The 26,719-nt window shown below is 39.4% G+C and overlaps 3 protein-coding genes across 8 annotated transcripts; 1 reads left to right on the top strand and 2 right to left on the bottom strand.

Annotated features, from left to right (window-relative positions):
• On the bottom strand, nucleotides 1-12,804 carry LOC147874850 (transcription-associated protein 1-like). 5 transcript variants are annotated; one of them, XM_087342769.1, is made up of 9 exons: nucleotides 12,695-12,804; nucleotides 6,886-7,316; nucleotides 6,140-6,289; nucleotides 5,558-5,655; nucleotides 4,971-5,058; nucleotides 4,506-4,726; nucleotides 3,936-4,147; nucleotides 3,188-3,401; nucleotides 1-2,471 (listed from the first exon to the last, which is right to left on the bottom strand). In XM_087342769.1, exons 5-7 carry the CDS (start codon nucleotides 4,993-4,995, stop codon nucleotides 4,085-4,087), a joined length of 309 nt encoding a protein of 102 aa, XP_087198895.1. In that variant the 5' UTR covers nucleotides 4,996-5,058; nucleotides 5,558-5,655; nucleotides 6,140-6,289; nucleotides 6,886-7,316; nucleotides 12,695-12,804; the 3' UTR covers nucleotides 1-2,471; nucleotides 3,188-3,401; nucleotides 3,936-4,084. The 5 variants fall into 5 exon arrangements, with proteins under 5 accessions (XP_087198895.1, XP_087198897.1, XP_087198896.1 ...); XM_087342771.1 differs by having other exon boundaries at nucleotides 3,936-4,144; XM_087342770.1 differs by lacking the exon at nucleotides 4,971-5,058.
• On the top strand, nucleotides 12,802-16,164 carry LOC147874849 (translocon-associated protein subunit beta-like). The gene is made up of 2 exons (XM_087342760.1): nucleotides 12,802-14,411; nucleotides 15,190-16,164. Exons 1-2 carry the CDS (start codon nucleotides 13,839-13,841, stop codon nucleotides 15,274-15,276), a joined length of 660 nt encoding a protein of 219 aa, XP_087198886.1. The 5' UTR covers nucleotides 12,802-13,838; the 3' UTR covers nucleotides 15,277-16,164.
• On the bottom strand, nucleotides 14,096-25,667 carry LOC147874848 (peroxisomal multifunctional enzyme type 2-like). Of its 2 annotated transcripts, none has more exons than XM_087342754.1 (16): nucleotides 25,438-25,667; nucleotides 25,176-25,259; nucleotides 24,516-24,653; nucleotides 23,521-23,665; nucleotides 22,942-23,069; nucleotides 22,597-22,713; nucleotides 22,003-22,202; nucleotides 21,509-21,569; nucleotides 21,272-21,435; nucleotides 19,835-19,958; nucleotides 19,484-19,656; nucleotides 18,912-19,088; nucleotides 18,003-18,164; nucleotides 15,422-15,563; nucleotides 14,729-14,824; nucleotides 14,096-14,301 (listed from the first exon to the last, which is right to left on the bottom strand). In XM_087342754.1, exons 2-15 carry the CDS (start codon nucleotides 25,228-25,230, stop codon nucleotides 14,763-14,765), a joined length of 1,848 nt encoding a protein of 615 aa, XP_087198880.1. In that variant the 5' UTR covers nucleotides 25,231-25,259; nucleotides 25,438-25,667; the 3' UTR covers nucleotides 14,096-14,301; nucleotides 14,729-14,762. The 2 variants fall into 2 exon arrangements, with proteins under 2 accessions (XP_087198880.1, XP_087198881.1); XM_087342755.1 differs by having other exon boundaries at nucleotides 23,590-23,665; nucleotides 25,438-25,666.
• Between the last annotated feature and the right edge of the window lie 1,052 nt (nucleotides 25,668-26,719).

Here is a 26,719-nt window from a genome sequence, read left to right as displayed (position 1 = left end):
TTTGCACTACAATAATTTTATTCACCGTCTTTACACAAGCTTATAGATTGTTAAAATCACATAAAATTATAACATTTCAACATATGATATTGTTACATTTTAAAATGACGACATGTTTCCATGTTCATTCCATCATCGTCAGGTCTATCAATTAAAATTAAAAACTGTTGCACTTGCTGCCCTGCGTATACTGATTTGTTCTACCCGTTAGATTTTATTTGTTTAACCTCCAGGCTTCTTCCATTTAATTTTTGAAGACTGCGCCTGGATGTCTTAAATCTGCAAAATCAATTTTAATTTTCATATCCTGATCCTGGCTACTGACATAGGAAATGGAATAATTTTAAAGAATTACTCAATATATCGTAATACAAGCAAAAGAAAAGTAATCACAAAATATTTAAAGTATTATAACATACCGGGTTGTGTGTGAGGTGCGTGTCCGATATTAATCTACCAAATACGTTTAACATAACAAATTCTATAAAATTAATAAACGAAATCCAACAATTGAATTTTCATAATAATAAAAATATACAAATTTGTTCTTTTGACATCAATAATATGTATACAAATATTCCAACAATCATGCTACGAGATATTGTAAGAGATATTCTAAATAGACAGAATATAAATACAGATCTAATAAATGAAATTACAAATATAACTAACATTATTATTAACCAAAATTATTTCCAATTCAACATTGAATATTGGAAACAAGAAACAGGGTTACCCATGGGAGCTCCAACCTCGAGCATATTATCTGAAATATTCTTACAATATCTCGAGCATGATTATATAGTAAATATATTAAACAAATATCAAATCAAATACTATAGTAGATATGTTGATGATATACTCATGATTTTTGATGCAAAAAATACAAATATAAAAAATGTTTTAAATGAATTTAACAACATAAATCAAAATATACAATTCACTTTAGAAACAGAACAAAATAACAAATTAAATTATTTAGATCTAACTATAATACGAAACGAAAACAACTCTGAATTCAAAATATACAGAAAACCTACAAATACAAGCACCATAATTCATGCCTCTTCATGCCATCCAAATGAACATTAACAAATGGCTATTAATTACTTAATAAACCGAAAAAATACATATCCCATAACCACAATAAACAAACAAATTGAATGTAACATAATAAAACAAATTCTAATAGAAAACGGATATAATAATTATGAATTAAAACCCAAAAATAAAATAAACAATGTAAACAACATAAATGAAGACGAAAACGAAAATAAACAAAACAAATGGGCCACATTCACATATATAGGAAAAGAAACCAAATATATAACAAAAACATTTAAAACAAATAACATAAAAATAGCATTTAGAACAAAAAACACAATAAAAAACATCTTGAAACAAAAGCCACAAATAGACACAACAAATCAATACGAAAAACCAGGCATATATAGGTTAAAATGCAATGATTGCCCGTTAACCTATATAGGCCAAACCGGACGCACCTTTAGTCAAAGATACAAAGAGCATATTACAGCAATTAAACACAATAAAGATCATTCAGCATATGCAAAGCATATATTAAACACAGGACATACATACAACAAAATAGAACAAACAATGGACATTATAAAAATAATACAAAACAAGCGACATAGAGACACCATAGAAAAATATCATATACAAAGAACACATAAACAAAATCTTGCATTAAACGACAGTAACATCTACACGAACAATCCGATATTTAACATTCTACAGTCCATCGACCCAACCCCCTAAACAACTTTCACCCAATATATATAGCCATACACGATACTCACAGCTTAGTTGCAGTCTACAGCTCCGTAATATCGGACACGCACCTCACACACAACCCGGTATGTTATAATACTTTAAATATTTTGTGATTACTTTTCTTTTGCTTGTATTACGATATATTGAGTAATTCTTTAAAATTATTCCATTTCCTATGTCAGTAGCCAGGATCAGGATATGAAAATTAAAATTGATTTTGCAGATTTAAGACATCCAGGCGCAGTCTTCAAAAATTAAATGGAAGAAGCCTGGAGGTTAAACAAATAAAATCTAACGGGTAGAACAAATCAGTATACGCAGGGCAGCAAGTGCAACAGTTTTTAATTTTAATTGATAGACCTGACGATGATGGAATGAACATCGAAACATGTCGTCATTTTAAAATGTAACAATATCATATGTTGAAATGTTATAATTTTATGTGATTTTAACAATCTATAAGCTTGTGTAAAGACGGTGAATAAAATTATTGTATTGAAGAACACAAGCATGACGCAATTAAGATATAAGTTACCTTTGCACGTTGCACCAAGTACTACACCATACGCCATTCAAAGTAAGCTGATGAACGATACCGCAACACACACACAAAGAGCCATTCGCCTCGAGTCCCCTCCAGAACAGGCCGCATCCACTCGTACGTGTCCGATGCACTGGCGTACATGAAACACAAACACAGATTATAAGTCAAACATACCAACCAGCAATCGCCAATGCTCAGAACTTGGATCCATAAAATGGAAAGAAAACAACACACTCGCACCATAATTTAACTGTATCACCCTTTTTTAAGTTAAAAGGGGGAGGCTCTTAGTGTCATTACATCCACCGGCAATCCCATTTTACGTAAACTGGATGTAAATGATCAATGATAAGGAGATATAAATACAATACCAATTTCAAAAGAATCAAACATGAGCATACATTTACAAAGTTCAAAACCACGACAACGAAGACTCAACCAATCTGACTCAAGTGATATCTCAACCTCTCACAAGAAATAAATAAAACACTCTCTCAAAAAAATGAAACTCGGCCTCAGTCTCTCACCGAGATACAGGGCAGCTACCTTACCTATCCTGGAAATCCTCTTTCTTGGCCAAATTAAAATACCAATGCCAAACACATAAAATGAAGGCAGAGCTACCTCCAATGGAAAACATGGTAGAATACTATTATTATTATTATTCAGTGTTCTGTCTTACGACAAGTCCTTCAAACTGTGAAACTTGTTACAATGCAGATATCAAAACATCTTGTAAACATCAACAAGTGCATGTTGGTGGAATATTTCGCTATCTTGCCAAAGAATTTGATTGTGTGAATCATGAATTAGCACATTTCATAATCATATTTCTCGTATACTTACACAATGCATGTCAAGTAGACACAGAGATAAATCTCTCGCAGACATGAGGTCCTTCGTGATAACAGCCGATTGATTTCCTGTCGTCATATCAGTGAGCCAGCAAAGTGTTTCTGCACATACTCCACTCTTTTCCTGGCAAGCAGTAGTCATGTCAGGTGACGCATCCTTCAACCTCAGTAAAGTCCCATGGATCAATCAAGCTTCTTCTCTGCAGCTATTACCAGAAAAAAAATGCAATCACATTCAACACATCACCTAATTTAAAGGTTTCATAACCGATCCCCTTGCTCAAAATTAACCAAAAGCACAGAAAATATCCCAGCAGCTCCGGTCACTGTGCAAAATACTCACACGTCAACAAAACTAAATTCCTTACCTTGGCAATTACTCACTTATTAATTAGTAAACACATCACATTAAAGGCTCCACAGCACTACACACATCACACATGTAACAAAACCACTCATTAACAAAACCTTATCACAAATAGTCACCACCCTCGTCTACAAGCTATACCTAACCTCCAATTTTGATGTCCTATGAACAATATATTCACTAGAGAATCATGAATGCCTCTAGCATACCACAGATACAGCAATTATGCCAATCTCTCACCGCACATAGGTCTTTCAACATATCAAATCTCACATTTAAGTTCACAACATCTGAAGTACCTAATAAAATTGGACAGACTCATCTCTCTCACACGACAACCACATCAAATACATTCTAATGCTCATGTACTCACACAACGAATGCCTCGTTCAGACTGATATCAGTTTCTTGCGGATACGATGTTCCTTCTTTGTCCCAGCAGGTTTAATCTTCTGACATCAAGTCGGTCCGCCAACTGTTGCCGCACGTACTTCAATGCTTGTCTGGCTGGCAGTACGCAGGTCACGTGACAAACAGCATGGTGCTCAGTAGAATCTGAAGGATCATTCTGTTTCTCGTAATCTGCTACTCCCAGAAAGAGAAAATACAGTCACATTCAAGAAATCAAGACATCACACTCTTCTAAGAGCACACAGTTTTACTTCACCAAGCAGTTAACACTCCGACCTTAGCCAATGAACAAGCACCTTCCCTTTTCAGAAGACAAATTCTGTCAAGTTCATTACGAACCCATTCACAAGTTAACTTTAAATACGGGTCACGACAGTGTCACAACCAGCGACCTGACAAATTCTGAACTCCCTCACTCACAGATTCATACTGGAGCCTTTCTTTCCTCCCCCCCCAGCAAATTTAAAGCATTCGCCAAGTGGGCCATTATTCCACACGTCATAATACTGCAACTACAAACTCTACAACTCACACACATCACGTCAGTCCCACGCAACTTCTGTTGCCACTGATTCAGTGGATATTTAACGAACAGTTCGCTTGCCGTCTGTTTGGAGCCGAGGATGTTGATCGCTGTCTCCAAGATACACGGCTCCCTCTCCTCGTGCCCCATTATGACAGCAAGGGAGTCTACAAACACCAGTCGGTCCATGCCCCTCAGGTTCGCCTGTTTTGATGTCATGGAGAAAGGACCTAAATGAAAGATTAAGAAATGGCAAGCCACTACAACACACCCAACATCTGTAGCACTTCTACTACTAAGGTGAATTCAACCGACAAGGGGCAAGAGGTAGCCGTAGCAATTAGATTTTTTTTCCATATCACCATCAGTAATGCCACTTTATCATACCTTCTGGAAGCAAAGGTGGAAACTTCACCATCAGTAATATAAATTGTTTCAATGTTGAACAATCTAAATTTATAAAACTGAACTCACCAGCTACCTGAGATATCGCCACCATTGTGTAGTGACAAACAAGGAACACACCGTCGTAACTCTTTCATGGCTGCAGCAACAAACACTCCTACCAACATACACAACAGGCCTTACTGGCTTTTCCAGATATGAAGCAGACGCTTTCAACAAGTTCACATACTAAATGTGGTTTTAAGAGAGATTTCAGGTTCTCACAGTGGTCTTTGGGTTCTAACACCACTTGGACTTACAGAAAACCAACACAGATTATGATTTTTAAACATTTAATGGTTCGCTATATCAGCTGCAGTTATCCTTGTGACTAAGCGCAATGCCATGAGGCAGTGGGAGCATGGAGGTACACTCCATGCATTCTCAATTATAGAACAATGTGGAGGTCAGCCTCAAAATGTGGTTCCTTAAACTGGCAAAGAAAAATCACGTTCTTCATTGTTTCTTTGTAGTCTCAATAGAAGAAATAGACAAGTTCTTTATTTCATTAAAACCATTTACTACTTTTCAGGAAAAAAGGTCTTCTTCTTTCAATAATGGCATTGCAATTCAGAAAATAAGTTCATTAAACAATTTACTCAAATGGATGAACTTGCCTGTGACTGCCATCTGGTGAGTGGCTCTGGCTTGCTTGTCCTGCAATCTGCACGCAATCCCATGGACTGCGGAGATCTCCACATGTGGATCATCAGAACTGCAACGGCGAATCACAATGAGTACAGATAATTACACTCACATCCTAATGTTCAGTGTACAAAATGTTGGTCACAACAGTGGCCAATGCAGTAGCTGCTTCCTAAATCAGCAACTGATGTAAAAGGGACAGAGAAAATGGGAAATCTGGGTTTATGATATGAGAAAGAAATACATTACGTGCAGATGCCTCCTGGTACTGGCAGGATACTAAACACAAACTAATTGTGATACAGCCTCTAACAGGCTCACTGTACCAGTAAATAATGAGTTCTGGGTGCTCAGAGAAAGATCTATACCAGTGCCTCATAGACTGCCATGGGACTCGCTTACAATTCTGCGTTGAAAAGCCAGTGATTAACAATCTGTTATGTCATGTTAGTACCATCAGGCTGGAAAAACATCTTTTATTTTGTACACTTTTTTAATATCAAGAATGAGGTTAGTTTTACAATATTCTTCTGCCTCCAACTGCTCTTATATACCTTGGACAGGAGAAAAGCTGCTGCACTGTATTCTCATCTTCATTAAAATTCAGGGATGCCACCAAGAAACAGCAAATTATTTCCCAGCACTGACGACGGTAACGGATCCGTCGTGCTTGACTTCAGAGCAATACATGCTGTCTCCACGACCTGGAAAACACAAGCAACAGTTTCAAGTTATAACGAGTGACAACGCAGGCCACATTCACTGGTAAGGGAAGTCAAATGTTTTAGTTACAGTAACTTTCAAGTACTGCACTTACTGTAATACTCTAAACACCTTTTCTCCACATCAGGGCGCATGTCATATTTATTTCCAGAACCTTTGGGTTTCATGGACACCAACATATCATTGACTAGACTTTTATTTTGTAAGTGGAGTTTGACAAATCTCAACAATAAAATAAAAATTAATTACAAGTATATAATTTTTCTATAGTCTATGCTAACCGTAATAAACGTCAAAAAGGAACGTATTATACGCGTATCAAGTCATTTAATGATCTTCCACCAACAATTAAAACTCTAAATGATTTAAAGGTGTTCAAGCCTGCATTTAAATTATTTTTCATACTTGAATTGCAGAATCTGAAGGTTATGTACATTCACATGTGAAACACATCCTTGTAATTGTGTCAAAAGTACTGAAGTTTATATGTATTGTATGAAATGATTTGTTCTCCATCCTTTGGTTTAGTCCTAAGAAGGATCTATGGAATGTAAATAAACTCTACTCTCTAACATACCTGAACAATGCAATTCCTTATCCAAGTCACAAACACTACAGGTGCTTCGTTCTGTCTGGTTCTTCACATCTCCAACTCCAAAAAAAGCTGCTTCCCCATCACGCACACAACTGATCTTCTGAAACGCTGATATTCAGACAAATTAGTCCTCCATGTCTTCGTTGATACCAGTAAACACACACTACAGCTACAGTTCACATGAAAGTTGCTACTCAGTACATCCCCTGATCTCAAACTACTCTTTGAGACATACTAGGCACTCCCACTAAATCTATAACCGTACACCTCCTCGGAAAGCAAGGTAATCGCACGAGGGCCTGAGGTCTTCCTTGTGGCATTGTGAGGCATGCTACGAACACCCCATACTTGGTCACTAGGAATCAAAAGTGGGCAACGGCTATAGTATCCCACATGCTTGCAGGCACTCCTACCTGAAACAATACCAAATACCAAAATAAATATCCGCATTGTGACACCAGTCGTAACTGCTACTACGAATGCACTCTACACCTCATCAATAATCAACTGGCCAACTAAACCAACCCTCCATGCAACCAAAATATTTCACACATTACGTCCTTCACACAAGGGAAAGATGACACACATCAATTCAAATTAACTTCCACGCCCTGGCAATATATATGAGAGTAAATCTGCACTGGACTCAGAATGCATCCTAGCAACCAAAGAAATACAGAGGGGCAGAACGCCCACGCCATTTTATCATAGGCAGGGACGGCAACGTCTGAAAAACAGCGAACTCATCCGACCTCCTTGTCATAGCAGAGTAGTAGTAAACTACGTCTTACGCAGGAAAAGTCTGAGAACTGTTGGATAAAAAACAATCTTCCACGTGCCAAATTCCTGTTGCGATAAGAAGTGAGCCTGCCAAGTGTACTGAACATACTCCACTGATTTCCTGGCAAGCAGTAGGCTGGTCAGGTGACAGACAGCTTTTCCCCGAGTAAAATCCCAAGGATCAATTAAGCTTCTTCTCTCAGCTATTCCCAGAAAGACAAAATGCATTCACTTTTAACTAACACAAATGCAAAAATAAACAGCATTCTGATGACGCAGTTGATTGAATATGTACTTTTGTTCTTGGGGAGGGGGGCACACCACACACACTTCTGAGTATATAAATGTCACTTATCAATGCCGTAAACGCCTCATGGCGTTTATTTATTTGATTCCTCGGGAATCATCGACACATAACCTCAACCGTTAAACGAGAACACCCCCATCATTCCGTAACCTGATGACAGCCCACCTAGATCGCTGTTCGCACACATAAACTTACAGCACCTCCAAGACTCCGAAGACTAGATTCACGCTTACCAACACACACTCACTCTCACTCACTCTCTCACTCTCTCTCACTCTCTCTCACTGCGCGAACTTGACCACAGCGAATTCTAGTAGCGAACCCAGTAAACTACGTATTGAGAGGGAACACAAGGGCAGCCGAATGGCATCGGCAGTTCGAGACCCAGCGGATTCTTACAGTAGTATTAAGTTCTAAATATAAAACGAGGGCAGGACTGAACCGATTTCTGATTTCTGCCCTCTAAAAAAATAATTGAGGGTTAACGGGTGGGTGGGGAGCCGAAGATGAGAGAATGAGGGGGTTATGCAAAAATATATTTACGAGGGAGCAGCCAAAGGTGGTCCAAACAGACATCATATCAATCAACAATCTTTAACCAAAATGTGTTCAAAGCACTTGAGTCGAAAGAAAAAATCCAGCCAAATAAATCAACAAACAAATCTGTCATCTACTGGGCATGAGATTTTTGCAAGCAAATCCAAATTCATAACAAACACCACACGCCAACTTACAAGTTTACAAGTTTTAAAACCTTTATCCTTGCTTAACACACAACAAGCACAGAAAATACCCCGGCAGGTCACAGCACTACATAACAAAAACCGAAATCACTTCACAAATAGTCTCCACCCACGCCTACAAACGATACCTATACCAACTGGAAACAGCAATAATGTCAATCCCAAACTGCATTTACTTCTGTCAACATATCATCTCACACTTACAATCACAACATTTAAAGTACATCCTATAGGTCAGGTAATTACACACTTCATTCATTGTCCCATCAGGTTTCCTGTTCAGATATCAAGTCAGTCTGCGAACACACTCAACAGCTTACATGACAAGCATGCAGGTTTGATGGTTTGATTTATTTTATTTCGCTGGATTGTTTCTTTTTCGACTCATATGCTTTGATGTCTGTATGTTGTTGGTATACCCCCAACTGAGCCCCCTTTTATATATTTGTGCATAACCCCCCTCATTCTATCATATTAGGCGCCCCACCCTCCCGTTAACCCACAATTATTTTTAGAGGGCAGAAATCAGAAATCAGAAATCAGAAATCAGAAATCAGAAATCAGAAATCAGAAATCGTTTGAGTCCTGAGTCCTGCCCTCGTTTTATATTTAGAACTTAATACTACTGTAAGAATTAAGAATTAATACTACTGTAAGAATCCGCTGGGTCTCGAACTGCCGATGTCGTCCTCCGCACGCCAGCACGCTATCCATTCGGCTACCAGGCTCCTACAAGATTACGATTCTGGATCTTCCTGATATATCGATGCCCTGCTCTTTCCCGCCAATACGTACTTTACTGGGTTCGCTACTAGAATTCGCTGTAGTCAAGTTCGCGCAGAGATAGAGAGAGAGTTGGTAAAATTTGTTGCGTGAATCTAGTCTTCGGAGTCTTGGAGGTGCTGTAAGTTTATGTGTGCGAACAGCGATCTAGGTGGGCTGTCATCAGGTTACGGAATGATAGGGTGTTCTCGTTTAACGGTTGAGGTTATGTGTCGATGATTCCCGAGGAATCAAATAAATAAACGCCATGAGGCGTTTACGGCATTGATAAGTGACATTTATATACTCAGAAGTGTGTGTGGTGTGCCCCCCTCCCCAAGAACAAAAGTACATGTTCAATCAACTGCGTCATCAGAATGCTGTTTATTTTTGCATTTGTGTTAGTTAAAAGTGAATGCATTTTGTCTTTCTGGGAATAGCTGAGAGAAGAAGCTTAATTGATCCTTGGGATTTTACTCGGGGAAAAGCTGTCTGTCACCTGACCAGCCTACTGCTTGCCAGGAAATCAGTGCAGTATGTTCAGTACACTTGGCAGGCTCACTTCATATCGCAACAGAAACCTGACCTGCCTACTGCTTGCTCAATTTATTTTTATGTTTTGCCGTATCACAATGTTGTTGCACATTAAATCCCTTACCAGCTGTAACATTAACTTCACAAAGTTTACAGAACAGAATTGTTCCATCAGAACTAAAATATTCCTCACCGAAATCTTTAATGAAAGCTCTTAACTTTGCACTTTCAGAACACCACTTTTGGCATCTGAACTAAATGAAGGATTCACTGTAAATGCCCGAGAAATGTAGTTTCAAGTAAGAATTTCATACCCAAAATATGAATTTTATCCTCAAAATATAACCAAAATGATCCTAACCATGAATCACCAGTATTGTTCCCAACAAACTGTGGTCAACCAGTGTCCTTGAAGATCTAAACATGATTTTGTGATTGTAAATAAAATTTTCATGAAGCAGAGTCCTTGAGAAGCTAATAGTAGATCATACAGTAAAGACTGCACCAAACCCTTAATTTAGTATGACTCCTTCTTGTTCCTGTACGAACAAATATCTTTGAACAGAATGAGCAGTTGATTGATCCACTGGTTGCTTAGCCGCCTGACTGTGATTAAGAGATCAAGTGGCTAAAAGGGTGAATGAACTGACTAATTGATTCGTAGGCTATTTAATAATTATATTTCAACCGTACAAATTACTTAATACTAAATGGGATTAGGATTATTGTGAATGGAGGATCCAAGACATGAAATTGTAATCTGAACAAAATTAAACAAACAGCGATGCAAATACATAGTAATTAAATGGCTAATTTGAAGGAAAAAAAACATGCACAAACAATATTGATTATATAACTATCCACTGCTAATACTGAAGTGCCACTACATTCCTTGGGCAACACCAACCACCCACTGGTTTCTTGATTTGAACACTTTCCCAAAAAAACAGCACAATTCATGAAGCTCCTCATTATGTAATTTTCTCTCGCTGCCTGTATGTTTCTCTTAGTTACATGTATTCTGCTCATCACAGACATCAGTGCAAGACACCAAGTTTAACACCCACACAAAACAGCAGGTGAAATAAGTAGCCATTATTATCTGTAATTAAGAACTTTTCCAAAAGCAGGAACTTTCAACGATGAAGCATGAACTGGCCTTCAACCTAATAGAGGAAATAAATGTCTTAAATATACTGTCTCTTAGTATAACGATATTGCACAGTTCAGTATCACCTCACAATTTAATAAATATAGTCATTTCTTTCACTCTGATGTTGGAAACATACATGGCACCTATCACACCGTGCAAAGACGTCCATTCGACACAGCCCACACTGACAGGTTAATATTTCCCACTTATAGGACCACAGTTCCCTTGTTCTGTAGTGTCCTCTGTATCAATGAAACATTATGTCCATGTGACCATGCACTCTTTCTCCTACACAGTGACAATTCTAAGGCCATGTGATATCCCCAATTTCATCATGATCATGTAGTGACTGCTTACCATAATATACTACCAACATAATAAACAGCAATTACCTGGCATCTCACAGCATTAGTGGGGGAGCCTACACAGACAAGACATGCAACATAAATCACATGCGTTGCGCATATGCGCGTGCCAATCCAAATGTTCTTGGATCAGCACACAAGAACAAAACACAATTCTAACACACATGAAGAATCACAGCAAGCTACATAAAGGTGAAAAATCACTAACACACTGTCTGACCGGTATTCTACACTACTGTGAATGAAACAGTGATCCACAGAGCAATAAAATTAATTTAGTGTCCTACAAAACAACTCATTACAAAGATGGTTGCCTGCGACGTTGCACACACTGATTTTTACATTAAATGGTGCAACAACCTGCAAGACAGCCACCTCCATATTCACTATCATAAGAACCTCAAAACTCAATTCAGTAATGGCAGATGACAAAGTTAAAATGAACAGAAGATCAAGAGAACTGAAATGGTAGATATTCACACCAAATTTCACAAAGACCAGTCAACTGCTGTGTAACTGAATCAGGCTAGATGGACATACACATGCAGCTTACTTAATTAATAAGACTGCTTTATAAGTCATTCAAAAACCACTGGATCAACTGGCATATTCTGATACACTATGATCAGATTCAACTGGAAGATCTGAGGAAACTGACAAAAAAAACCCTCTTCAGTCAGGACAGCAAATCCCCTGCTGAGACTTGTGCATAGGACGTAATTCATTTGAGAAACAGGAGTGCTAACACCACACTGCTATAATTTACTGGTAGAATCACTCCTTCCCAAACGAGGATTTGCACAGAATAGTTTTGTCCATGTACTACACAACAATTCAGATCATTTTTTCCTTACGCATAGGAGATATTTATTTATGGGGGATTTACACTAGTGACAGACTTCCTTCCTGTTGCTATAAAACAAGTTTGTGTCCCAAATTCCCCAAACCCTATTTCCTTCATGTATTCTAAAACACAGGTAACCCACAAATTTAGCATTCTGTACTTGCTATAGTACATTCTTTTCCAACTGAAACACATTTGCTCATCTTACATTCAGTTCACATATGAATAAAATGGGAAGAACCCTGAGAGAAGGCACAGACAGACCACAGAAATCACGTCCACAACATTCACAATAACACTCACCTGCGAGCTTCTTCGTACTTAATCTGCTGTCGCAAGAACACCGCATTCTTCAGCAGTTCCTGTATGTTACCAAGGTTTTCCTCTTCCCCCTCCATAGACTTCACTGCCCTGGAGAACAATACAACTGCTGAAAAAACTACACAAAGTTCTGGGAAGGTCTTGTGATTCTCACTTTTCTTCCAAATCATATATATATAGATAGATAGACACACGCCCACACACCATATTTGGCGACTTTGTGTCAGGACTCAGGATCTTATTCCTTTGCCAGGCAGAAATGTCAAATGAATGAAGGTCTAAAATCACTAAGTTAATTGATTAAATAATAAGCTTTCCTTGTAACATAAAGAAATTACACTTCACATAATTCAAAATGTCAACTAGAAATGAGCAAGATGCTGCTACAAGCCTGTGGAAAAGTATTCACTTGGGAACAAGGTTCCTCTTGAATACTAGTGAACTAACAGAATTTCCTTTAAACCTTACCCAACGGCATACTCCACATCGTAGCAACGTCCCTGCAACTCATGATGCAGTCTGGTAACTTCTACCCTCTTCTCCACCGTCAGGAGGCAGTGCTTTGCAATGTTACGTATATAAGTTCAACATAAACAACTCAATCCATGTTTGACACGTTTTCAAACCTTTTTTAACTTTCATTTCCAATTCCGGGTCTGATGACAGAGACATCGACATGATTCTCAACACAGTTACGTTATATTACCGATAACAAAGCACATCCATATGTGCCTAATAATTATTCCAAATAATCGCATACGAAGTACAGCCGATTAACAAACTACAGTTCTGAGTTACAAAGCATGTTACAAACTATGGAACTTCTAAACTTCCGTGTTTAACAGTGAAGCCAAAACAGTTTCATTTTAACATTGGCAACGGCTGGAACGGTATATTTTATCGTCATTAACTTTTAAATTGGTGACAATGAAGGGAACCGGAACTAATTTTTAAGTGCGGTCATTGCCAGTAGGAGTCGAATTACATGCTTTGTTGCTTGTGAGTTGGCAACGAGTTGGAAGTTTTGATAAAGAAGTGCCATTCCGTTGGGAAAGATTCGAAGTACTCGTGCGTACAACACGTTGGGGAGTGTATAAATTAATATTTCGTTAAAAGTCTTGAAAGAATGAAATTTCTAAGTATTTTTGTTCTCGCAGCCCTAGCTGCTTATGTAGATGGTAATGAGGAAGAAGAAACGGGTGCCAGATTGCTAATTTCGAAACAGATACTGAATAGATATCTGGTTGAAGACATGGACATAGTAGCTGGGATATTTAGATGTCATATTGTTTCAGAAAAATTATCGTCCGGTTGTTTTTGCAGAATAGAAATTTTTACATATCATAGGCCGTTTATGTTACAAGCCAAAGAATATGGAGCATCTCATGATAATATTGTATTTAGTACCCATATAATACCAACATACCTCATAAACTTGTTTGATTATAACACACAACATTCTTTGCAGTACACACTATATAATGTTGGCACAAGTACTGCACTTGGTGTTAAGCTGAGTGACAGTAGCTTTCACAAAGAGGCCTTCACTTTGGTGGGTGGTCAGCTCAACATCAAGATTGACAGGATCCCTGCAGGGACAAATGTATCTCATGTAGTAGTTGTCAGACCAAGGAAATATGGATACTTCAACTTCACAGCTGCAGAAGTCAACTACAGATCAACAGAGGATGCCTCTGAAGTGAGTTATGACTTGCATGGACCGTGGTCAAAATTTATAGAAATGTTTGCAATTTCCATTGTGCTGGTCCTAAATTATATATTTAGAATGTACAGGAAGCCATTGTAAAATAATGAGCATAAAACACAAATTCTTCAGATTGATAAAATGATTTTCATTTTGAAACATTTAAATATTACTTGGAAAATCCATCTATGGACACCATACTTGTTTCTGTCTGCTTCTCTGATATTCAAAGCTCATAATTAAAATGAACTGAGGACTGAATATAGCTAACATCAAAGCTAAAATTGAATATTAATCTCCAAACTTCTTACAAGTCTTCCAAGTGGTGTTCCTCAGGTTTCACCATCAAATTTCTGCATACATTTCATTTTTCCAGAACTTCTTGACAAATACATATGCCACAAAGCCTCTAATCATGTAAAATTCCTAAGTTTATCTCTTGTTTTGTTTTTTGGGTTTCTGTTAACATCGTCACACACTGCTCCTGTAGGACGCAACAGAAATGCATAACAAGTCTTTCCGTGAAGATTTCTGTCTTCTGGGTTATTGCGCTGTGTAGTCTGGTCGATGTTAACCAACGTTTCAGAGGTCATACTGCCTCCGTCATCAGGGCGATGAATATGAATATTCATCGCCCTGATGACGGAGGCAGTATGACCTCTGAAACGTTGGTTAACATCGACCAGACTACACAGCGCAATAACCCAGAAGACAGAAATCTTCATATTCACCGCTGTGAGAACCTCAAGTCTTACAAGTCTTTCCGTTTCAGCTGCAAGTGGCCGTGACAAGCGAACCCGGCGAGGGTCTCATCATTGCCTTCCGTGACTATGATAAGAAAACCCTGTCTCTCAAATGAGATACAAACCCAAGATCTGCCAGATATGAAGTAGGAGAGTTAACCACACAGACAAAACGTTTAACAGATGAAAGTTTTAAGTTAGTCTGTATAAAATTTACTCTCTAACAGTGCTGTAAATCCATGACAACTGTGTGATACATACTCCAGGTGGCAACAGTATTGCCATCTTTGGTGATGTTGTACTGGAACACACCACCGATCTTCTTGGCACGCTCTGGGTTTGCCGCAACCCGCTTTTTCAGCAAGTCAAACACACCATCCGAATCCAGCGCTGATGTGGATGCCTGCACCAACAATGCAACCTCACATTACAGTTTACAAAGCCACCAACATCATACACCATTTCTGCATGTCTCTAGGAACCTGTTAACTCTCTGGTGATAGAAAACAAAGGTCGAACATTGCCAATACCAAACAGTTTCACTAGCTGCAGGACCAAGCCACTTTGGCACAGTTCAAACACATCTGTATTTGTCTAAGATCCAGCTTAATATTATCCTCCCCTTAAATTCTCAGTCTTACTTATGTCCAATTTTTTTAACAGGATTCCCACCAAACTATGCATACATTATGTGTTTTCATCTTATGAACAACACATTTAGTCCTTTAGTTCACTATCCTAAGAATCCACTTATTTGATCCTTCAACATCCCAAATAATATTTGGTTGTTTTCAAACACAATTTAGGTTCTTCACACAAAGAAAGAAACCATATTTTACAACCATACAAAAGTGGAAAAATATGGATATGATGTAACTTGATCTTTAGCATTACTGAGAGTAGTTTCGATGGTTACACACTCTGTAATCAATAATGAGTACTTCCTGAACGTGTTAAATATTTATGAATACTATATTTTTAGCTTAAAAACAAATGCAAAACCATGTTCATATTTTCATTCTATGTCAGGACATGAGATGTGCCTCTGAACTACAAATTCCAGTTTTCACTTCCCTCACCTTGGTGGACCTCATCACAGCAGGCATAGTGACTGACTGATGCAACCAGCATACATCAGAGCTACTCACTTGTGTTTCTTCCATGACCTTGAACACAGCTACTGTACTGTACTGTACATGTTATCAAGACAACCTTACATGTAGGCTAAAGTGCAAAGTCTTTCCTGCCTCCTTGACAGTGACTCAGCTAGTCAAAAAACTTACTGCTTTTACAAAACAAAGGTTCATTATTCTGTTAGACAAAACACACACAAATGACCATATCATGACTCGGCTCCACCCCCAGCTTCATGCCAAAATTTTTTCCAAGTCTAAGCCAATTTCTGACCTAATGACATTTTACATAAACAAGTGTAGTGAAACAATGTATTCATGTGACAACTTCTCTTTGTCTCCCACAGTTCACTATTCACAAAGCACTAAGTGAACTGTACAAATCGTGAAGTTTGTTCCTCACTTTGCCCACTGAAGATGCAAATATCCTGAGAAATTGATTTGCAGATATTTACCATAAGCTGGAAATGTAACTAGGAAAGAGAAAACAAAGAAATTCCATAGAGCTCTTGAGTAACCTCTGAAGACCAACTAGATAATTAAAGAAAATAATTAACCCCTTCAGCCACAGTGAAGGTGCATAATATTCTATCAATCCATTGTTACCTCAAAGAAAACACAACACGTCTCCACGACAACACTAAACTAGTTAATGCTGCTTAGAGAAATAAATTACTGTTTATTCTGAGATCAATATAAAACCCACATTATATATTCTGTGGGCAAAATGCAGAGATAATGACTGTTACAGCAGGTGGTACATACAGTTACAACTCAGCTTTAAAGGGTTAAAATGGATCTTACTGAAGATGTGATACTAGCAATGCTGTAATGTTTGGGATCTTAACAAAAAAGGAAACATAACCTTGTCACTGAGAGTAAGAAATTGCTAGGCTGAACAATGCAGGTTATCACAAGATAACAGAATATCAGTTACACTTTATAGCGATTATAAACACAACTTGCAATCTGTAGGAACAAACACCACACAGCTCAGGCCTGCCTCATGGACTTATCTTGAACCACTTGAACACAATCCACAACCTAACACCCAGTATTTTAAAGATCCATTTTAATATTACACTCCCATCTATGAGTTGGTCTCTGAAGCCATCTCTTCCCTCAGGTTTTCCACACAAAATTCTGTACTCATTTCATGTCTTGCTCATGCATGCTGTATGCCCTGCCCATCAGAGCTTTCTTATCATTTTACTAAAACTCCAGAATTAAATCTTATATTTGGCTCATTAAACCCACACTAAATTAAACATTCTCCAACACACAATTACAGAATTTACATCAAAATGTACATTTATATTAAGTAAGCTTTACATGCAAACAACACAGCTCAAATGCTTCGTCTTGTTTAGTAGCAGTGTACTGCATAATCAAATTGCATTTTCCTGTGAGGAACCTGCAATATGTGTGACCTTTTATTTCCACTGCGTAGACATGAAATTTAACACAAAAATTTCATTGGAAAAGCTGAAAGGAAGACAGTACTTGGGAGATCTACACATACACAGACATTACTAAAATGCACCTTAGAGAAATATGATGTGAAGAAATAGACTCAACCAGCTCATGACAGAGCATAAGGGCAGAATTATGTGAACGTGGTGAAAGGCCAGCAGCAACGAAATTTCTCACCAGCAGAACAACCATCATCAAAGATGATCTTGGCCCATCAGTCAGCCACAAAAACGTACCTTGTGCTGCGGGACGGATGCCTCGGTGAGATCGACATATGCGCCAGATATCACCACGCTCCCCGTCTCTTTCACCTTGGTCTGAAAGTGGATACGGTTCCCCTGTTGCCACATGTCAGTCTGTAGTGTCTGCCCAGGGATAACCGGCTTGCTGAACCGAGCCTGTAAACCAGTGACAGTCATCATTTTCTTCATACCCTCGCACTCTGATGGCCTGTGTAGTGCAACGATCTAAACCATATTAATGGGGATATCAGGTTGCATCTCAGTCCAGTTTCTGACTATCCTTCTCAGGCTAATCAGAGTTCTCCTCAGTCCCTCCAAAGAACTTCCAGCATAGTAACATGAAAATTAATATTACTGCCCCTTTCCAAATTCATACCCATTCATTATCCTCTCATTCTATCTGATGCTATATAACCTCTGAAAATGAAACAGATTCATGAAATAACATCATATTTAACAATCTCTCTGATGGAAAAAAAGTACAAAGAACTTACAAAGCAACAAGATGATAAAATTAAAAAAAAGAGACTGAAATGGTAAAATGTTATGAACAGTCCTCCGGAATTACAACTTAGAAATCTACTATCAAGCCACACCATTGCACCATGCTTCACATGAATATTTTTTTACTTACCATAGGCCTCCCTTAACGTATCCACTGTGAATGGGAGTCACGGTTATGAAGTATTCCAACAGGGATGCGAGAAAATAGGAAAGCATGTGGAAAGAATAAGAAAGTACAATGACTGACATCAACTGAACTGTACATCAGACACGGAAGAGGCAAGTGAAAAATGCTGTGAACACAAACAATCCATAGAACAACAGAAAGAGGGTGCTGGAATGTTATCATGAGAATGTGAAAATAGGAAAGCCCCAAAAAGAGATGTTTCTATTACACACCTTTATGGCTTTGAATTTGGTTGGATCATTATCCGCATAATGCTGTAGGACATGGCGGGCTGAGAAGCCCAGCGAACACAGACCGTGCAGGATGGGCCGATCAAATCCACCAAATGCAGCCACATTCGGGTCAATGTGAAGTGGGTTGCGGTCTCCAGACAGTCGGTAGAGTGCAGCCTGCAGGAAATAATGTTGAAGTGAAGAAACATTGACAATTAATTTGTAGGTGTGTTTATGATCTCTCTCCATACTAAATTCTACAGACTTAGCTGCAGTGTTTCATTAGTCATAATTTTCACACACAGCAATAAGTGCAGATTCAAAGCAGTCAGCATTTTCAGTCTACATCAAATAATCTTAAGGATGCACATTTTACAAAGCTCTATCACCACAAATATGTCAAGATCTTAATTAGATTGTGCTTCTTCTCCATATTTCACACGTTAGTACTACTGACAGAAGAAACTAAAAATACATACACAGAATAAGAAAAGTTACATTCACCCCCCCCCCCCTCAAAGAAAAATAACCAAAGAGCCTCACACGTAACACATGATTCCCTCTATTCTGACCTGATCAAGAGACGTGTGTTGCTCAACAGACAAATCAGGAATCCGCTTTGGTGGTTCTGCTGTTGGCACATGATAGGGTGAAGTACGCTTGTCTGTAACACCCTTCATTCCAACAGCAAATGTTGTCAGCAGGGACTCTGCCACCTTCTCACCACTTTCATCAAATGTCTCCACTGCAATAATGACAACAGACAGCAACTGAATTTGTATCACCTTGAAGACTAGACTTTTAAACCACTTATATTCCCCCTAGCCTAGACAGATCAAAGAAAAAGAGACACGTTACAACTGCACGAACCAAGTTGACAGAAGTTACAAATGGAATGATCATACTGCACAATTTTATCTCACCTTCCACCAGCACAACAGTCCCGGATCCCTTGTCCAACACATCCACCACCTTGCAGTGCACCTCAAGAGTCCCTTCACTGTTGATGGGACGCAGAACCTCCAAGTACTGCTCACCATGCAACATCTGGCAACATAGCAGCAACACGATCCTCCTCAGTCAACTCCAATTATGTACTCAATCGTTTCTCATTCCTTTGTGCCTCATCAGCAACCCTAAGGTTCATAATCCAATCAGTCTCTACGTCGAAACCACTGAACTATCTTTAAGTTAGCAGAACTTCTCGAATCCATTTAGTGGAAAGAAAGAAAGAAATACTTTATGATATATCTGCAAAAACAACTGAATACTGTCATTTGTTTACACGACCGAGTGGCATGCCAGTGGGAAGCATCTACACTTTGTGCAGCTCACTGAATCAGTGTGAATTCTATCCTCACTCTCTCTATGGTGCAGGATATTCTTTGAAAAACTGACTGTATACTTGGCTTCTCAAAAAATAGAACACTTTCTTTATAGAAGCCAAAGGTTCATCACTGAGTTCACAAAAGCCTGCCATAAGACTAACCTGAGCCAGCTGCATCCAGTTTGCTCCATAGATTCCTATCTCCCAAAGGTCCATCTTAACGCCATCCCACCTACGCCAATGTCTCACCCACAATCTCCTCCCTTCAGGCCTTCTAACCAATATCTTGTAAACACCCCACCCCTCCACAATGCATTCCGCATGTCCCGCCCGTCTTATCCTCCTCGATTTAATTGCCCTAACGGTATCAAGTGAGGGGTACAGTCCGTGAAGCTCATAATGCAATTTTCTTCCTGCCTCTTAGGTCGAAATATCCTAAACACTCTGTTCTCAAAGACCCTCAATCTATGTTCCTCCCTCAAAGTGGGAGACCAAGTTTAACACCCATACAGCACAACTTTTGTATCTTTAGTTTTCTTGATGTGAGATGAGAGGACAAAACATTTTGGACTGAATGATAGCAAGCATTCCCCGAGTCCACACCACACTGCTCAATTACAACTTCACTAGCATAGAATACGACCTGAATGATCCTCCGTTGCACTGAACAGAAAAACAACTCACTGCAGTATTATTTTTGCAGAAGCTGGATCTGCTTTCATTCCATGAGGACCAGCAGACTTTTAATTTCTTCCTCACTGCATGTACAGTGAACTAAACAAGTCAAGTGCGATGGAGACTGGCTATTATATTCGTAATAGACAAAGCACAGGCAGTAAAATGTGCCTTGCGTTAAGATATATGGACATGTTCAGCTGCGAAGGCAAGAAATGCACATACAGAGATGAAAACACAGCAAGAAGATTGTGAGGTGGCTCAGGGTTGCATCCGAAGGCAGGCTTCGAAATGACCGATGCTGAACCTTGCGGTTATCCTCAAAAGAGTCTGCTTATCAAGACATAACCTCACTTACCCTGGCAGGATTGAAATCCCTGCCACTGAACACCTCAGCAGTAACACTAGACTCCATCACGGCAGACACGCCTTGCAACACGAGGAACGTCGGCAACGCAGAGAAGTCTGCGTGGCCTTCATACAGGAATCTCAGGTCACTTGGGTTGGTCACAGTGCTACCAACTGCAATAAAACAAACACATTACTTGTCTGTCACACTGTCACAAACACACGCACATAAGGGCACATTACTCACCTCCCAGTGCATACAGGATCAGGTCATGAGGAGTGTATTGGAACTTTGTCACAACACTCTTCTGGAAAGGAAATCAGGACCTTAAACCATGTTCACAGAATAAGTGTCATCAAAAAGACAAAAGAAGTTCAAGTCTGCACAAAGATTAGCCACCATCAATACTTGGATGGCAGCACCAGCCATTGCCAAAACTAATGTACACATCATTTAACAAAATACTGGACCTCCAGTGGCGTAAGCCACAATGAAGCAGTCAGCTTCTTCCAACACCATACGCAAGAAACACACAACTGAAGTAACGTAAACCACGTACTACAATTATGGCGACGGGCTAAAATCCTGTACACAATAAACAAAATTAATTCTGCTCATTCATACGTCTTATACTACACTCCCTCTATACACCTCCACTGGATGGTGCTTAGACACAGGGGTAACTTGAATAATTACTATCTGAAAGCATATGCAAAAAACTACATCGAGTCATAACTCACGCCATCAGAAGAAAGCCCAGAGTTCGACTTCATCTGCTCCAGAACGGTCATCAGGGTACCAGATGCCTCCTGGATGGACTCCAATTTAATGGCAGCAGACATATCTGTCACCTTGCCCCAGTTCTCACGTACAGCCTCTGGCGTCACCAGCTCATTCATCTGCGCACGCAGCAGGCCGCCCGGTGAACGCACCAGATAACCTGAAGGTTGTCAGACAAGAACGCATCCTGATGGAAAGTTCTGCCGACACTCAGCACGGGAGGTAAACGGTTCTCTGCTTGTCTATCATTACTGCGCTTCATGGCTATTCCAAGCTGTCTCACTGAAATCAGGACCCTTGAAACATGAATCCGGTCATTCTACCGCTGTTGACACATCTACGGAAGTCCACATGCAGATTCTGCGACTTATCTACGATTGTGATTTGCAGTGAAAAAATCATTTCTGCATTTCACTGAAAGAGCAACAACAGACCCAACCTTCATGACCCTAATGAAATGCAGTCCTGTTTTGGACGGCATCACATGACTCAGAACCAGTGGTGTCGTTACAGGCATCGAGCATATTCTGAACAGGGGTGCCACTGACACTTACATTTTCCTGCCCAGCCAGCAGCAGACTCGATGATGGAGCCAGTCTCCTCACAGGATTCGTGACACAGCCACGCGACGACTGGCGCAATCAGCTCTGGGCGCAGCTGTGCAAAGAAATCTGTGCAACAAACAAGTGACTTATCAGTATCACATTAGTGTTTATAATCATGAGACAATATTAAAAACTGCTGATAACAGATCTCCAAAACATGAACTATTTATTACAACTGATAATATGACAAAAGGGTGAATATACTTCCAAAATGCACTGTTTGCATCATTTTGATGTTCATTTATTGTAAACAGAAGTGACACACTGTCAGGCTTTAGTATCAGCAGCACCTACCAGGTGGCAGGATGTCTTCAGTAAGCCGGGATGCCGCAGTTGGCACAATCACATTGCAGTGGATGTTGTCCTTCCTGCCCTCTATCGCCAACGTATTGTTCAGACCACCCAGCCCCATCTTGGCAGCACTGCAACCATAAAAAAAACATACATGGACTCTTCCCAAGAAATGCATAAAGCGGCCATCACTCACACCAACTTTCTTATTTGAGAACAACTTTTCAGCCGCACAAATTACACAGTCCTGAAAGGAAGAGCGATGGTGAATGACGAACTGGAGAGGATGTAGAAGTGACCCTCGGTTATATAACACACTAACCCAGCATCTGTCTTGAGGAACTGTGGGGGAAAACAGTTTCTACCATTTCTGGCAACCAAAGACAAACTTTTATTTTTATAAATAACCAGAATGTTAAATCAATATTTCATAGGCGGGGGGAGGGGTGTATTGTAATTAATACTTTTAAATCCCAAAGATATTCAAAGCAGAACAGATTAATGTCCAAGATATCACGCACACATTATACAAATGATCAATCCTATGAAAGATAAATATACTGAAGTGTCACTAACACCGACCTGTAGTTTGCCTGCCCAAAGTTCCCATATAGACCAGAATTGGAGGATGTCACAATGACACGTACATACTTTTGTTTACGGAAGTGAGGCCACGCGGCTCGAGTTGCCTTGAAAGCACCTGTGAGGTGTACGTCCTGAATTAAGCCTGCAACAGTAACAAATTATCATTAAACCTCAACAGCACTAGTAACTAGACAAAAAAGCATGCAAAACCATCCCTGAACTCAAGAAATCTACCATATTCCCTTTTCTTTTGGCCTCCTATACAAAATCAACAACAGACAAAACAGCTCAGCATAGCAGACAGTACTTGTCAAGGTTTTCCTCAGCCTCTCTAGGCAAATGCCATGGACAGTCTCTTGAAACTGGTCAGAACCACAATGAGAATAGACGCTTGTGAATTTTAACTCTTTCAGAATTAGTCTCTGCAGAAAAATGATATTCCAATTTCACTGAACTATCAGACTTTAAGGTAAAATGGCCCCTGGGACAGCTACATAATATCCAGTCACTGGCGCTCTTAGTTTTCTGACTGACTGACTGTAGCAGTCCAAATACACTGAAAGTACCCCACAATCTGATATTATGGCCAAGAATAAGATTTAATCTCAAACATACTCCAGTCTGCGTCACTAATCCTGGAGAATGACTTGTCCAGGATCCCAGCATTGTTCACTACCACATCTACTCGTCCAAACTCTTCCAGAGCCGTCTATATAATCTTCTCTCCATTCACCACACAATCATAGTTGGCTACAGCCTTGCCACCTACCAGAAACAAAACAATCTACGATACAAATGCAATCCCGCGGTGCTGCGACTTCACCGTAAAACAGAAGTTGGAAAGGAAAGGGAATCAGACGGAGGTGGTAGAGGGGGACACAAGGAAGCAGTTTGTAAGAAGGAAGGAGAAAGAGAAGAGGTGAGAGGACAAACAAGAAACTTACATGCAAATGCAGTAGCAGCCAACAAGCATCATAATGCACTAAACCCACCTTTGTGCCGGATCTCTTCTACAACACTGTCTGCTGCACTGCTACTCTTCCCATCGCCATGGCGACCACCACCAAGGTCATTCACCACAACTGATGCTCCACGCTCCGCAAACAGCAGGGCATATGCTTTACCCAGGCCTGAAACATAAAGTCATGGCTGGTCAGAATTATGAGGAACTGGCACACAAGAAATGATAAGTGGGTGAAACGACACACAGAACTGTTCATTGCAAGAAGTTGTAAGCAAATGCCATGATTAATACGATTATGAGACAATGGAAACAGACAAATGATAAAAGAGAAGGGTATTAACTCACCTCTGCAGTGCACACATCACATGGCATGTGGAGTCTCATCATATTTTAATATTATCATAGCAACTTTTATCCATGGAAATGGACACACACAAACTGGTACAATTAAAACTGGAAACATACTGTTGTAGCAGCCCACACCCTTCAATTTCATATTTTTGTCTTAACAAATGAGGGAAAGAACTATATTTTTTTTGTACAATATAGTCATTAATGAAGCTGAAACCGCGAAGACAAGAACGATAACCTAAAATAATTTCGACAAGAATTAAATATTTCCGAAAGAAAGTCTTGCATACTAGAAAAGCGATCAGGCACAAACATTATTTTCGTGTACGATAATCACCTGCACCAGCTCCTGTAACTACAACCACTCGGCCATCGAATCGCAGATCTGTCATGCTTAATAGGGCCCTACAGAAGTCCGAACCTGAAACAAGACGAAGTTGCGTGACCAAACACACGGATAAGGTAGTACAAGTGCAAGATTAACCAGTACTTCGTACCTTGTTTACTTTCGTGTGTATAACTGCGAAGTCATCGTCAAGAAATAATGTAACCGTTAAAATTATAATACAACGCACAAATTGCTAAATCTTACTACGTACGATAAATCCGCCGCTGTCTAGTCGTAGACTCCAAGACACAATCCACTACCACGAGATCATCACAGTTTGTGTGCTTGTTTTTTCAGACCTTCGCATCAGATACGGCCAGTCTGCTGTCTGACATAACTGCAAAACCTCTGTACAAGAAATATGTACTGTACTTCAAAACAGGTTACGAAAGTGATCGACGCAATTTCGCTAGTCATTCGTTCCCATATCGATATATTTAGATTAATGCAGTGCTACCAATAGTATCAGTAGATCTAGCGAAAATGTTCGAAAGCAACAAATGGCATTTTACCTGTCTGAATGTAGAGTTCCCAAATTGAGATATTTCCTTGCCCTACTTTCACATTTTATACATTGTATCATAATATCCCATAGAAACTGTACTTACTGCTTTTATTTTTCTTAACTCATGTCACAGTTTTCCTGCCTATGTTATTAATACAGAAAAGAAACATGACTAACTTAAAAGCATGAAGTAACAAGGGGAATATGCTTACTGCCTTCATCACCAGAGAGATCGCCTAATAATGGTGTCAATTTATATTACACTACACTGCGCAATATCCCACAACGCTGTCATCTTCACACTCTTTTCCCATGAGCATCTGCTCTACACAAGGAAGTTAAATCAGCAACTAGGATGTGTCTTACTGAAGAACATTAGGAAAAAGCATGCAAATTGAAACAATGAAAATTAAATGTGATACTGAAAGCTGAATAAAGCTAAAGCAGTGTTAAATGTATTTTTTATAAATTACTATGATATTTTAATGTCCCCAGTCCAAGACTGTGGGATTTCATGTCAGTGACAACTTCAGATCAATTTATAAGATGTCACTAGCAAGATGGGATGTCTTAAAATTCAAGGTCGTGCAGACACATGTTCATGAATTTCTTATCTCATACCATCACACTGACAGTCCCGAGTTTCAGGCACACAAAGTTACAGCATAACAAAAGCATGCGAGTCACAGTAAGAATTGAGGTTCTCACAGTGGCGAGTACGAATATGACTCGTTTTCTGTGTTGTAATGCTACAACCCAGAAGGCAGCCATCTTCATGTGACTCACAATTTATTTAACGATGCTGTCACTAGCTGAGACTATATAATGTCGAGTGAGAGGATGATAGTAAACAGAGAATTGGAAAACATGTGGACAGAAGTGATCATGGCCTAATTTAAGGGACTATCCAAGCATTTTCTGGAGGGACTGAGGAAAACCACAACAAGCCTTCGTCACGATAGCCAGTCTGCAGGCCAAGATCTGAACC

Source organism: Zootermopsis nevadensis, unplaced genomic scaffold (genome assembly GCF_977971745.1).
Source record: "Zootermopsis nevadensis isolate Lab colony 2312 unplaced genomic scaffold, Znev_1.0 Znev_ptg000004l, whole genome shotgun sequence".
NCBI lineage: Eukaryota > Metazoa > Arthropoda > Insecta > Blattodea > Termopsidae > Zootermopsis > Zootermopsis nevadensis.
Note: the sequence above shows the minus strand (reverse complement) of the source record. Positions and strands in the feature narration are given on the sequence as shown.

Bases quoted from the DNA above. Each gene is read 5' to 3' on its own strand.
- LOC147874850 (XM_087342766.1), bottom strand. From the start codon at position 6,182: ATGAAGATGAGAATACAGTGCAGCAGCTTTTCTCCTGTCCAAG. The intron at 5,656-6,139 runs GTATATAAGAGC...TCGCCGTTGCAG, and splicing joins CAGCTTTTCTCCTGTCCAAG to TTCTGATGATCCACATGTGG. The intron at 4,148-4,505 runs GTGAGTTGTAGA...TTCTGGGAGTAG, and splicing joins GTGGGACTGACGTGATGTGT to CAGATTACGAGAAACAGAAT.
- LOC147874849 (XM_087342760.1), top strand. From the start codon at position 13,839: ATGAAATTTCTAAGTATTTTTGTTCTCGCAGCCCTAGCTGCTTATGTA. The intron at 14,412-15,189 runs GTGAGTTATGAC...TTTCCGTTTCAG, and splicing joins CAACAGAGGATGCCTCTGAA to CTGCAAGTGGCCGTGACAAG.
- LOC147874848 (XM_087342754.1), bottom strand. From the start codon at position 25,230: ATGACAGATCTGCGATTCGATGGCCGAGTGGTTGTAGTTACAGGAGCT. The intron at 22,714-22,941 runs GTAGGTGCTGCT...TTTGTTGCACAG, and splicing joins TGAAGACATCCTGCCACCTG to ATTTCTTTGCACAGCTGCGC. The intron at 18,165-18,911 runs GTGTGTAATAGA...ACTGGTTTACAG, and splicing joins CCAAATTCAAAGCCATAAAG to GCTCGGTTCAGCAAGCCGGT.